The sequence below is a fragment of the Melospiza georgiana genome, chromosome 8 (assembly GCF_028018845.1).
Source record: "Melospiza georgiana isolate bMelGeo1 chromosome 8, bMelGeo1.pri, whole genome shotgun sequence".
Taxonomy (NCBI): domain Eukaryota; kingdom Metazoa; phylum Chordata; class Aves; order Passeriformes; family Passerellidae; genus Melospiza; species Melospiza georgiana.
Window position 1 is genome coordinate 28,847,523 of NC_080437.1, and position 12,462 is coordinate 28,859,984.

Sequence of the window (12,462 nt, forward strand, 5' to 3'; positions counted from 1 at the left end):
CTAGAAAATTAGTACCCACGAACTCTGCAGATCTATCAAAACCCATCTTAGCTTGGCTCTGGAGAGGGAGCTACCAAAATTGTTAGCAGGTATTTAATCCATATTTACTCGCAGCATAAAAACTTGTATAGTATGACAACAGAAAATGTTACAATCTGCTGAAGTCTTAAGAGAATAATCTTAGACAAAGAAAAAATGGGGCCTTCTGCAGAGCACTTGAAAAACTGCTGCCACAGTTATTTCCTTAAATCCATGTATTAATTTAGCTACATAGTCTAATGTCCTCTTGTAGCCCAGAAATTAAACAAACAAACCAGATTATTCTTCTCCCTGATGCTTTGAAAAGGGTGTAAAGAAGTTGATGTGACATGTGTCCATTCTTTGTTAGGAAGGAAGAGTTTTAAAAGTTTGTGTTGAAAAAGAACGAGAAATTCCTGGTCCCTGGCTGACATTCCTGTAGATCAGCTGTTTTTAACAGATTGCTCCCTCATGGCATTACAGTACTTTAATGTACAGTACCTGGCTTGAAGAGCTTGTGAAAGGCAGGTGACTCCTGACCTTTGTTCTGGCTGGCCCTCGAGTGAAGAAGTTATAAGGTCTCAAACTGAAATAGCCCTTGAATTCCCAAATGTACTGCAAAAATTAAGCAAATTTGCCACAGATGCAGTCTGTTAATTATGCCAGTGGCCTCCTTGAGCTTAAATAAAAGTCAGGCTTATGATCTTGAGGCAGTTGTCTGGTTTTGGTTACACTGTTGAAAACTGGAAAAAATTCAGTGATTTTTGCAGAGTTACTGTCAATCTAGATCAATATAGATGGAGAAGAGTCTGAGCCTCTTGCATCTTTATGTGATACATGGATTTCAAGATACCATGCTTTTCCCTATTCTGTTCTCAGGGAGCTTTAGAAGCAATGCTGGTCTGCCTTATCTGCCTGTCACGTTAGACTTATGGCTGCTCTAGCAACTGACAACTTCCATATTCCAAAAATTACCTCAGAGGTGTCAGAGATTATTTGTCATCAGCAATGAGGCTGCAGGATTATGTGCCTGCTGTTTAAAGTTCCTTTGAGGTGGACAGTTCACACTGCTATTTCCATCTCCAGAAAAATCTCATAAACCTGGAACAGCCTGGACAACAGGATGGCAGTTTACAACCCTGAGCAAGCACGGGGAATGAGTGCAGAAACCCTGTGCCTCAAGGCCAGCTTTGTGGAGGAAAAACAGGACAATGACAGATCAGTTTCCTACATTCACGTTGGAGGAATTTTTTACTAATACATTCCAGGAAATCTATCATAGGGAGCATCCCAAGTGTGCATGTGCCACACTGAAGTCCATCTTAACCGTGTATCTGGAATCCATCTACTGAGATAGATGCCCACTGTGTGGGAGAACTTCTTGGGTTTCCCAGATACATCCAACCTTTCAAAAGTTCTGTGAGATTCCTCCTTCCAAGATATGTTTGTTGCCCCTTGACCACAAGGGACTGCTGCTCTGAAGTCTCAGCACTTGCTACCATGTCTTCAAAGCCAGGAATTCTTGTGCTGTTCACAGCTGACATTGCTGGCCTAAAAGCTGTTGCTTTTAGCATTTGGAGAGCTGTGAAAATGAAATTACTCTGTAGCCTACACTGGCCTTGTTGTACTAGTCTGCAAACCCTGTACCTCATTGTTAGAGGAGTTTTCTTGGAAAAATAGCTTTTCTGTTTTGATCTGTGCTTATTACTTCATATTTTTTCTATTGGAAAGCAATTACTGTTTTTCCACAGAAGCTGGGCTCCCAGTTGTCCTCTCCCACACTTTTGGAGAGAAACAGAACAGGCTTTTCCCCCTCCAGTCAAAAACTGCAACAAATTTCATAATCTTGTGGTGCAGCATTTGGGAAAGGGATAGAGTTTAGCAAAATATTACTGGTTGTTTCCTTGTGATAGAAGAAAATGTGGGAAGGGTCTTGGCTATGTCTGGATTTTTTTTTCTTGTCCTGGCATTGCTTTCTAGGTTGTCAGTGGAACTTTATAACTGCAGGTTAGGATCCAGTCATTACTGTGGACTTCCTTGTCTGCTTGAATGCTTGGGGTTTAGTGCTGAGGAAATCCAGGAGCTCAGTCTGACCTCACTCTCCCCTCTCTATTCTCCCTCTCCTTCCCCTCCCTGTCCCACCAATACATGACCACAAATGATTTCTGAAACTTCTGCATGCAGGAGCGTACACATGTGAGATGTTTTTGGCTTCATGATGATCTTAGCTCAAAAGCAGCATCTTGCAAACCCTTCTGCCCTCACCTCAGCTGCCCATGGCCTTGGTGGCTGTTTGCACTGGGTGGGCAGCAGTGAGGCTGTCTGAAAAGTCACTGGGTGGGCAGCAGTGAGGCTGTCTGAAAAGTCACTGGGTGGGCAGACAGAGTCAATCCTGGGGTGCAGTATCTCCTTGGGACCCCCCAAAGTTCCCTCTGCAGGGGGTGAGCCAGTGTCACACTTCAGTGCTCCCCCTTGGGAGCTTCCTGCTCCAGCTGCAGCCTCATTACTCCGTGCCCTCTTGCAAGGACACTTCTTTGGGGCTTAATTCTAATCCTTCTCCTTTGTGTATGTTTTCTGCAGGGAAAGAAGAAGAAGAGGAAAAGGGATAAGCAGCCAGGAGAGACCAATGGTAAGTAAGGACAAGTCTAAACCTCTTGCTTAGTGGAAGTGTGGCAGTCCTGGTGTGACCCTTGTAGGTACGGGGGAGGTGGGCACAGGTCTCCTGGCCTCAGGGGAGCCAGTCCCTATGCTAGACAGCTTTTTTTTTAAAATGCACTCCAATAATTCCCGCGTTACCGCCCTTCTAAACCTAGTAACCCAGCCATTGCATGTCAGAGCCTCCTCCTCCTCGCGCGGCACGGCCGGGTTTGTCCGCGTGGCTGCCGAGGCCGTAGCGCAGAGCCGTAGCTGGAATGCCTGTGCCGTGGTTTATCAGCCGTGCGCTTCCCGCGTGTGTGCGTGTCCGTGTGCGTGCGCTGTTAATTTGGGCTGTCCCTGGATGTCCTGATGCATGCCTTACAGTGGTAAATCGCACCCATCTTAAATTAAGGAGGTTTGCCGTTCTATATAGGAAATTAGAAATACTGCATAGGCAATCTCATAGTCGATCTTGAAGAAGCCCTAACTTAGTTTTTTTGAAGCCTTTGTATAATTTGTTCTTTTTTTTCAGAACACAGCGAATGTTTCCTAAATCCTTGCCTTTCACTTCCTCCGATTACAGGTGCTAACGTCATTTTGAGTCATTTAAAATAGTTTATAAACTGCTTTTTAATTTTTTTTCCTGCCATTATAGATTTTAACATTAAACACTTATGACATTAAGAAAAAAATACCATCCACACGTTTTGATAGTATTTATTATCTATATATCTTTATATCTATTATGTTTGATAGTATTTTTTAATTTTGTTTTTTGTTTTTGTAACAATTGCTATTAAAACAGTAATACAGTAAAAATAACGCAAGAGTTGTACTAACTGTGCAAATTGAATATGCAGTATTTCTTTAAAGAGACTGATAAAGAATGGAAGCAAGTCAGTAATGAACCTCCTTAATCTAATGGCATTTTTCATGGCTCCCACTAAGTCTTCTCACATTAGCATGCATACGCATTTTTTATTATTATTTTAGTTTTGTATCTTTTTTTTTCCTTTCTGCTCAAGCCTGTTCATTGCAATTCACTAGCTGCACTAACTCAGCACCTTGCCATGCTTTACATTTTATTTTCTGGCTGATACTAACATACTCATTCCGCAGTCTGCTTATTCTTATCCATTCTTTTAAATACAAATTAATGAAAACAAGTAAATTGAATGTTATTCCAAAAGCTGCATTATCCCAGGAGATATAATTTCTTTTTTTTCCTTTCTTTTTTTTTTTTTTCTCTTATTTTGTATCTGAGTTGAAGAAAAAAGCATGTTCAGGATCTAACTTCCATACTCAGCTTCTTTTCTTCCTTTTTCCCCCCTCTTAAAAAAAAACAAAAAACAAACAAAAAAGAAACCCCAGCCCAAATCAATCTTGCCTGAAACATCCTGCTAGACCAACCACAAAGACTTTCCTCTACCTGCTCTCTTAAAAGGGAAAGAAACAGTCCTTTATAAAGGGATACTGCAGCTTTAATTGCAACAGCTAATCTCAAGAGTTGAATAAAAATGTAATTATCACTTTTTTAAACTTTTAAATCAAAAGTCAATATTTGCAATTAATAACAAGGACATTGATTTTTATTCCCTTTTTTATTTTTATTTTTTCCTTATTTTTACCTTTCTCTTTTTTCTCCCCTTTTCTCTCTTCCTCTCTCTCTCACTCCCCCCTCTCCCCTTTTCTTTTTTTCCTCTCTCCCTTTTCTGCTCGCTTTTCTTGAACTCATTCAGACCTGAGCGCTCCTAAGAAATGCCGAGCGCGCTTTGGCCTTGATCAACAGAATAACTGGTGCGGCCCCTGCAGGTGTGTATAGTTTTCCCAGACTCGCTATGGCTGATTTGCAGCTGGTTTATTTGGTACTTTCCCCTTTTTTTTCCTGCCTTGTTGCTTTGTAGCTCTGTGTTGTGATCTAGAAGACACAAGGGAGTGGGACACTGCCATCAGTAATCATCTCTCCGAAAGGGTTTTGCTTTTTTTTTTTTTTTCCTTTGTTGGTTGGTTGGTTTTTTTTTTTTTTTTTGCCTTCCTCTTTGCTGCTGCTAGCCAAAAACCCACTGTAAAACAGCATCAACCTTAAGCCCATCTGACCCGTGGCCCAACCACGCTCCTGCCTTCCAAGCCTCCACCCAAGGACAGTGGCTCCCAAAGCCCTTGATAACGCGGCACCGAGTGCGGTACCCACACAGGCTCGTGGCTGTGTCGGAGATTTTTTTTTTTGGTTTTCCTTTGGCTCATTGTGAAAGTCCTATTTTCCTTCCTGCCCTTGGTACGAGGGGAGATTACCAAATAAAGCGGAGGTGATTGCAAGCTGAACGTAGCTGTAGCTGAGATGACGCAGACCAAATGAGCTCTATCCACCATTGTGTTGTATTTTTTGTGTTTACCTTATGCTAACAGATGCAAATACTCCAAAGAAGTGTCGGGCATTGTTCGGGCTTGACCGACAGAGTTTATGGTGCAAACCATGCAGGTATAAAACTACCCATTAGGCCTTTGGGGAAATAAAAGCAATCTGTCCTCTTAGTGCATTTGTGTGATTTTATTTTTTTAATCTTTTTTCCCCACTCCCCACCTTTCTCTCTCCCACAGCATCAATTGCTAATAATCTTTGATCTTTGGAATTTCTTGCTAATTTAATGCCATTTTCTCTCTTTCTTTACCAATAACCTCTCCCTGGTGGTAGAACTGGGAACAAGAAAACTCAAAGTCCTTAAACCTGGCTTTTTTTTGGCGATTTTTTTGTCATTTTTTCCAGATTGTCAGCGAAATTAATGTTTAGCTGGACATTTATATTTTATCTTTCATTTGGGTCTATGCCCCCTACCTGCAGAGGCTTTTTAAAAAAGGTTCTGGGATCTGCAGTACTAGTGGTTTTTTTGTTATTCGAGATGTAAAAGCCAGTGTTTACAGCTTATATTGTATTCATTCTTTTGGTATTATCTGAAAAATTAAAACAGCTACCTGTTGGCTACTATGCCTCTGTAAGGTTTATGTAGATATAATTTTTTAAATTATCTGAAATCTTTTTTCCTAATCCCAAAAATATATTTTTTCTTAAATTTTATCCCAACAAGTGAGCTGTAAACGTCTGAGCTCTAGACAAAACTAATTACAACTTTAGTAGCACAGTTTCCAGCATTAAAAGGAGTTGAAAGACATCAGAGAGCCCAAATTCCGGCAGCCCATGTTCTACTGGAGTTTAATTCCATGTGTAACTCAGTACGTACTTCTTTCTTGGTGGAGGGATACCGAGTAGTTCTTTTCTCATTCCTTTTTCCTTAAATGATCGCATTTGGTTAAATTTGTTGTTTCTTTATTCTGATACAAGCAGTCTTTGAATTTGGAATATTATGATGGTAGGTATTTCAACCCAAACCACACTCTGTGTGTAGTGATTCCTCTCCCACATTTTCCCCTCTTACTCATGCCAGTCCCATGTGCTCCATCTCATTTAGAATGTAGCTCAGATGTCCATCGTATTTTGTGTATGCACGCAGTCTTGTCTGTGGTTAGTGTCCAGGACTGAGGGTGGTGGTTTGTGTCAGTGTACCAGAGGAGGCACCAGAAATGCCTCCTGCAGGTTCTGTGTTCTCCCATTTGAGGCATGGTATTATGGGGTGCTGGGGGTTAGATATCAGTACCAGGACATGTGTTAAACAAGCTGGGAAAGCAGCAGTTCTGTAGTGCTTGGAGGGAGAAGGTTTTAGTCCAGAAGAGCTGTGTAGCTACTTCACTGTGTCAGGAGTTTCATGCTAGCCAAGGACTGCAGTGCTGTGTTTAGTTAGGCTCTGTTCTGTGGTTACTTTGCTGCACACTATCAGCAGATATTTGTGTAGTCTAGAGATAGAGTATGTGAAGCATGTCAGGCTCTGCATGCCAAGTACCAGAACTGGGGGCACATCATGTTTGTGTTGCTTTATCTTTTCCTGGCTGCTTAAGTAAGCAACATACTTTTAAAACTACATTTTATCAGCAAGGAAACTTTTTATTTGGTCTGTACAGTGCTTAGGTTACATGTGAAGCATAAACCCTCTCTTAACTTATACCAGATTTTGGTCAGAAGTCTTTTCAGTGCATCAGGGACAACTTCAGTGGTATAGCTGATAGTTCTGGATTACTGATTCAGAGTCAGCTGCTTCTTTTTGTTTTGGTTTGGTTTCTTGTTTTGTTTTGTTTTTTTCATGCATGGAGGCATTTTACCACTAGGTGTTGGAGCATTTCTCTCCTAGTTCTGGTCCTAACCATTATAACATTGCATTTGCTAGCATGGTAGCATTCTGTAGTACACCTTAGGTAGGTGCTAAAGATGTGCAGTTTGCTACTGTGGTGAAAACTGAGACATCTTTGCCCGCAGCAACTGAATAAACCCTTGCACTCTTCTGTGGCTTTCACTCATGGCAATTGCAGCATTACAGGTTTCCTGGTGTTATTCCAGGGCTAGTTTCAAAAGCAGCAAAAGTGGTTTCAGGTCTGTTGTGTTTGCTCTACTGATGTAGCAAGTTAACACTTTCAGAGCAGTGCACCAGTGAATAATCCGCATTAGTGCTTCTGAGGGGGCAATATGTAGTATTTTTGTTCCAAACTTTTGGAGAGCAAAATTAAGGCACAAGTAGTTCCTTAGATTTTTGCTTATTCCCCCTCACCAGAGCTGCCTGGTGGTCTTCATGTCTGCTAAAATCAGGCTTGCGTGGTTTGGGGGTTTGCCCTCTGGACCTTTTGTCCCACTTAACCCTGAGAAGTACATGAGCACAGGTAACCATGGTGTGATTGGCACAGATTGCAGAAATATCTCCTCCCTTGAGCCATCATGATTTAAGTAAATATTATTTTCAGACTACTGAGTGGCCACACTATTAAAGAGTTTGGCAAAAGAAGTAATATGCTCCCTTAATCCTAGTCAAAAGAAAATTACCTCAGGTAGCAGAGCAATGTTTTTTTTTTTAAAGGTTGTTAGCTCTGCAGTGTCAGAAAGTCAGGTAAACCTGGTTTAAAGCTGCTTTGCCATGGGAGCTCTTTCTTTCAGGCCACAGAACATAAATAATATTAAAAAGAAATCTGAAATGCTGGCATACTAGATTCAAACTGCCTCCAGTTCAATAAGTTACTGCCCTGTAGGTTCAGAGCAGTCCAGTTAAAGGACTTTTGGACCCCCATCAATGAGGCAGGCAGAGCTTGGGTCTCTGCTTGCAAGTAATTTTAATTTGGGGATGGAAAGGGAGTCCTGCAGTCTCCAGATTGTAAGAGCTCATCTTTCCTTACACAAGGAGGATTGGTGAGCTTTGTGGAGCTTAACTGTCCTGCTTTGCCACTGGAGCTGTACAGAAGGTCCAGACAGGAACTGTGCCCCTGGTAGTGCTGCATAGCTAAAGTAGGAAGCAGTGAGAGAGGAGAGGGGAGAGCAGAGCAGAACTGTCTTTAGCCAAGAGCCAGATATCTCCAGTATTGTTTGTTGATGGTAGAAGAATTAACAAGGTCTGTTTTGAGCCCACCAAATTAATTTTTTTCCTGTCTTTTAACGTTGCTCTAATAAAGCATGGTTTACAGCCTTCACTTGCTGTCTTCTATCTTTCTTTCTTTCTTTTTAACATTTAAGATGCATGGTTGTCTTTAGTTTTTAGCATGTATTGATCTGCAGGCTAACGTGGTTAAAACTCTAATAGCCCTAACCCCTTACCTTGCCATGTGGCACATGGAGCAGAATCTGAGGGATGTCACAGCACTGGTCCCTCACTGAAGCTGGTGAAAGATGGGGTACTGGGTTTGTTGTTCCCTTCCTGGCTATGGGAGATGATAGTTTTAACTCCAGGATCAAGGTAGTGTGGTCTCCTTTGCAAATGAGAAGCATCTCATTGCCTCAAGGGTGGAGCTTGGTTTAATGTCATACCTAGGGGAGAACACTGGTGACCAGCAGCGGAACTGGGGCACCTCCTGGAGGGGGGAATGTCCCCTGGTGACACTCAGCTGCTGTGCCATGCTCAGGCACTCCCTCTGATGGAGTTGCAGAGCTGGGGTGATCAACTGGGTATCAACTGGAGAGGGAGAGCAACCTCCTCCTTCACGTTGGTGGCTTTGTGCAGCTTAGCTGAGCTTCCAAAGTTCTCATGGCAGAGCTGCTCTAGACAGGCTTTGTCCTATGCCTTGGGCTGTGACAGCACTTCAGCACCTCCCTTGGGAAGTGTGATTGTGGATCAGGGGGCTGAAGAGCCAGCAGGCTTAGGGTCAAGGTGGCCCCTGGGCATCATTCTGCCAGATGCTGTGGTTGTTTGCCTCATTACTTCTGTCCTACTGCTAGAATTGTCCTGCACATACTTGGCAAGAGAGATGGTGTGAAACTGTCATCTGTTTTCATTGCTCCTTTACATTATCCAGTGGACAGAGGGAGGAGAAAAGATCTCTGTCGGGTCACTTACTTATTTGAAGATGAGCAGCTCTTGTGAGACTCTCACATGCCCTGGTGTGAAATTAAGATCCATGTTGCTTCTCACCTTTCTACCTGTCGTCGTGCTCTTCACCTACTGAAATTGGATCCCACCCTGGAGTTACATGGATGGCCTCTCAGAGGAAAACCCCCAAAACGCAGACAAGCAGCTTCCCAAATCTACCACTCTCCCCTAAAACAAAAAGTAAAACTGAGTCGATTTAAAGCCACAACCTGCAGGCCATACAACCAGTTATTCTTGTTATTTTGGATCATACTCTGTTTTTCCTGTTCTTTTCCTGTTTTTTTCTTCTGTTTGCTTTGTTTGTTCGTTTTGTTTTTATTTCCCCTCTCTCTCGTTCTCTCTGTTATATATCCCTTCTGTCTGACTGACATTTCTGGATTTGGTGTGGTTCTTAACAGAGGAGAAAGCAATGAGCAGTAGTTTGCAGCTGATCTTGCCTCCCAAGGGCAGGGCACCGTATGACACCACAGGCGATGCAGGTGTAGCTGTAGCCCCATTGAGTTGGACAGTGTTATGGGACATCTTGAGATACCATCAGCTATCCAGGGTTTTTATTTTAGGAGGATTAAACTACTTTTTAATATTTTTTTTCCCATGTAGGAAAGTTTGTAGATTAGAACAGTGGGCTCCAAAACCCATTTATCTGGTTTTCTGATTATGAAACTAAGGAAAGGAGGCGGCCTGAAGAGGAGAGGGATGAAGAGACAATTAATTGGTGAATCCTTTCCAAATCTGTTAGCCGAGGGGAGATTCCCAAGCGGGTTTGGTGCTGAGGACACCCTGCCAGACCCCCAGGATGGCACGTGGGGCCAGGATGCCACCCATGCAGAGCCCAGAGTAGCTGACTGATGGCTCTTTGCTGTAGCTGACTGTCTCCATCAGCGTCTCTGCCCTTTATTCATGGATAACTCTCTCCCTGTTTCTAGGAGAAAAAAAAAGTGCGTTCGCTACATACAAGGTGAAGGCAGCTGCGTCAGCCCACCCTCTTCAGATGGAAGCTTACTAGACTCTCCTCCGTCCTCCCCCGCCATGCTCGCCTCCCCCTCCAGAGACTCGAAACCACAGACTGAACAAACGCAACCCCTCTCGCTGTCATTGAAGCCCGACCCGCTGGCACACCTGGTGATGATGCCGCCGCCATCCTCGCTCGTGCTCGCTGAGAGCGCCGCGAGCAAGCCCGGCGCCCTGCCCGCCGCCAGCTGCCCCAACGGGGCCCTGGACCACCCGCCGGCCGCCCTCCCGCCGGCCGCCGCATCCCTCGCACAGCCCTCGACGTCCTCCTTGCATTCCCACAGCTCGCTGCCGGGGACACAGCCCCAGCCGCTCTCCCTTGTAACGAAGTCCTTAGAATAGCTTTAGCCTCGTTAGCCCTTTCGGTTTCCTTTCGGGGGGATTGAATTCTGTTGGTATTTGGGGTTTTGGTTTGGTTTTTTTTTTTTCCTTTTCTTTATTTTTTTTTCTTCTCCTTGTTGTCGTCCGCTGTTTGTCGTCGTTTCTCGGTTTCGTTTTTAATTTGTGCCATGTGGCTACATTAGTTGATGTTTTATCGAGTTCATTGGTCAATATTTGACCCATTCTTATTTCAATTTCTCCTTTTTAAATATGTAGATGAGAAAAGCCTCATGATTCTGCCAAAATTTTTATCAACAGCTGTTTAAAGTCTTTGTAGCGTTTAAAAAATATATATATATACATAATTGTTATGTAGTTCCAATAGCTTAGTTTTAAAGACTGATTTTAAAAATTAAAAAAAAAAAAGAAGCAATTTTGAAGCAGCCCTTGCCAGAGGCATTGGTTCTTTATTATTTGTATTAAATACGAGCTTGCGAACCAATCATTTTACATCTGGTTTTTAAACCTTTAAGGGCACAACGAATGCGGTGCCGCTACTACTTCTTTTTTTTTTCTTCCTTGTGTGAAACAACCTTTATTGTGATGTTACTTGTTATTGTTTAAATGTACAGAAACAAAGGGTTAAAAAATGTGTTAATATACCTTGTTCCATGGTGTTGTTCTTTTTGGGGGAGGGGACGCTACTCAACAATTAAAAGTATCACAACGCTATTGGACCAGTAGTATTTATTGCTTTAGAAATTGCTTGTTGTATCTGTATGTTGTCCCTTTTTAAATGTTTTTTTCTTCTTTTATTTTTTCCTTGAAACATTGTATAAAGGGGTTTTTTTTCCTTTAGTGTAAGCATCTTATATATAACAACTCATTTGTACAAGGTTTTTAAGTTTATATATAAATGTGTATATATATATTTTTTCCGGGATTTTGTTTTTGATTTGTTTTTGTGATTTTTTTTTTTTTTTTTTTTTTTTTTTTTTTTGCTATATGAAATACGGTTGCCACCAAATGGACATTCGCAGATGCATTTTTTCAAGGATCAATAGTGTAAAGAATGAAATTGCTTTAAAAGCCATTACACTCGAAAAGACTTGAAAATTTAGCAAGGGAATTTTTAGCAATGCTGTTTGAAAAATAGCAAGGTCCAAGTGTCTCCCGTTCAGAACTGCAGCTGAATCCCCTGCGACATTAGGACTGTAGGCTGTGTGCAAAATTTTTATGTGCCAAAATTCTCAGTGACTTTTAACTTTCTCCCGACAACTTTATTATTTTTTTTAATGCTGTAATTTTTTTGTTCATCATGTTTTGCTGTGATGTTACATAGGTAGATATGTATGTAGTTTTAATGTCACCTATAACAGACGTGTTTGGTAGCAGATTGTCCGGAAAGCATTTAAAATGAAGAGGTATAAACCCTTAAGGGCCAAATTCTGTATATTAGATTATTCATAAAAGGAAAATCAGACTGCCACTTTTATGTACACTTACTACATACAGGTAGGTAGCAAACTTAAAACAAAAAAAAAAACCTAGGCATGTTGATGTTGCAAAAAACGCTGTATAAAGCTGAAAAATTGTTCATCTGTTCATTCAGTGCCATTGTAGTTGACATGAAGCGATTGTAAAACTGTCTCAGATTTTTCTCTGGTTTATTAAGATGCTAACTATAACATTTTTTGTGAATACTTTGAATGTTTCCTAACAGTTGTGATGTTACTGTTCCGTTTTATGCTCTTATTCCGATTTTCATTTTTAATGGTTTGGAAGCCATTTTTTGTAATGAATAAATGTTCATGCTGTACAGTATCTGTAGCATGCAGTTCTGGATTAATAAAAGCAACTTAGTATGTGCAGAGAATGACTTGTCAACTCATTTATGCATTGACTGCATTTTATCTGGCTGGAAAGATTTTCAGTCCGACTGGAAAAATTCCTCGGGAAAAAAAGTGAGAAAATTGTGGCAAGTTGCAGCCAGCTCTAGTTGTGAGAAATCCCGTTTCCTTTG

At 41.8% G+C, this 12,462-nt stretch overlaps 1 protein-coding gene across 7 annotated transcripts in view; it reads left to right on the top strand.

The window, feature by feature from the left end:
- Window positions 1-11,372, top strand: part of TCF7L2 (transcription factor 7 like 2) — a 169,459-nt gene extending 158,087 nt beyond the window's left edge. For 2 of the 7 annotated variants that reach the window (XM_058029601.1, XM_058029602.1), the window contains exons 11-14: window positions 2,599-2,647; window positions 3,188-3,238; window positions 4,395-4,467; window positions 10,034-11,372. In XM_058029601.1, the coding sequence (XP_057885584.1) occupies window positions 2,599-2,647; window positions 3,188-3,238; window positions 4,395-4,467; window positions 10,034-10,460 (600 nt within the window). In that variant the 3' untranslated portion in view covers window positions 10,461-11,372. The remainder of the gene's footprint in view (window positions 1-2,598; window positions 2,648-3,187; window positions 3,239-4,394; window positions 4,468-10,033) is intronic. The other 5 variants (XM_058029605.1, XM_058029606.1, XM_058029599.1 and 2 more) reach the window with 3 other exon arrangements.
- Window positions 11,373-12,462: the final 1,090 nt, after the last annotated feature.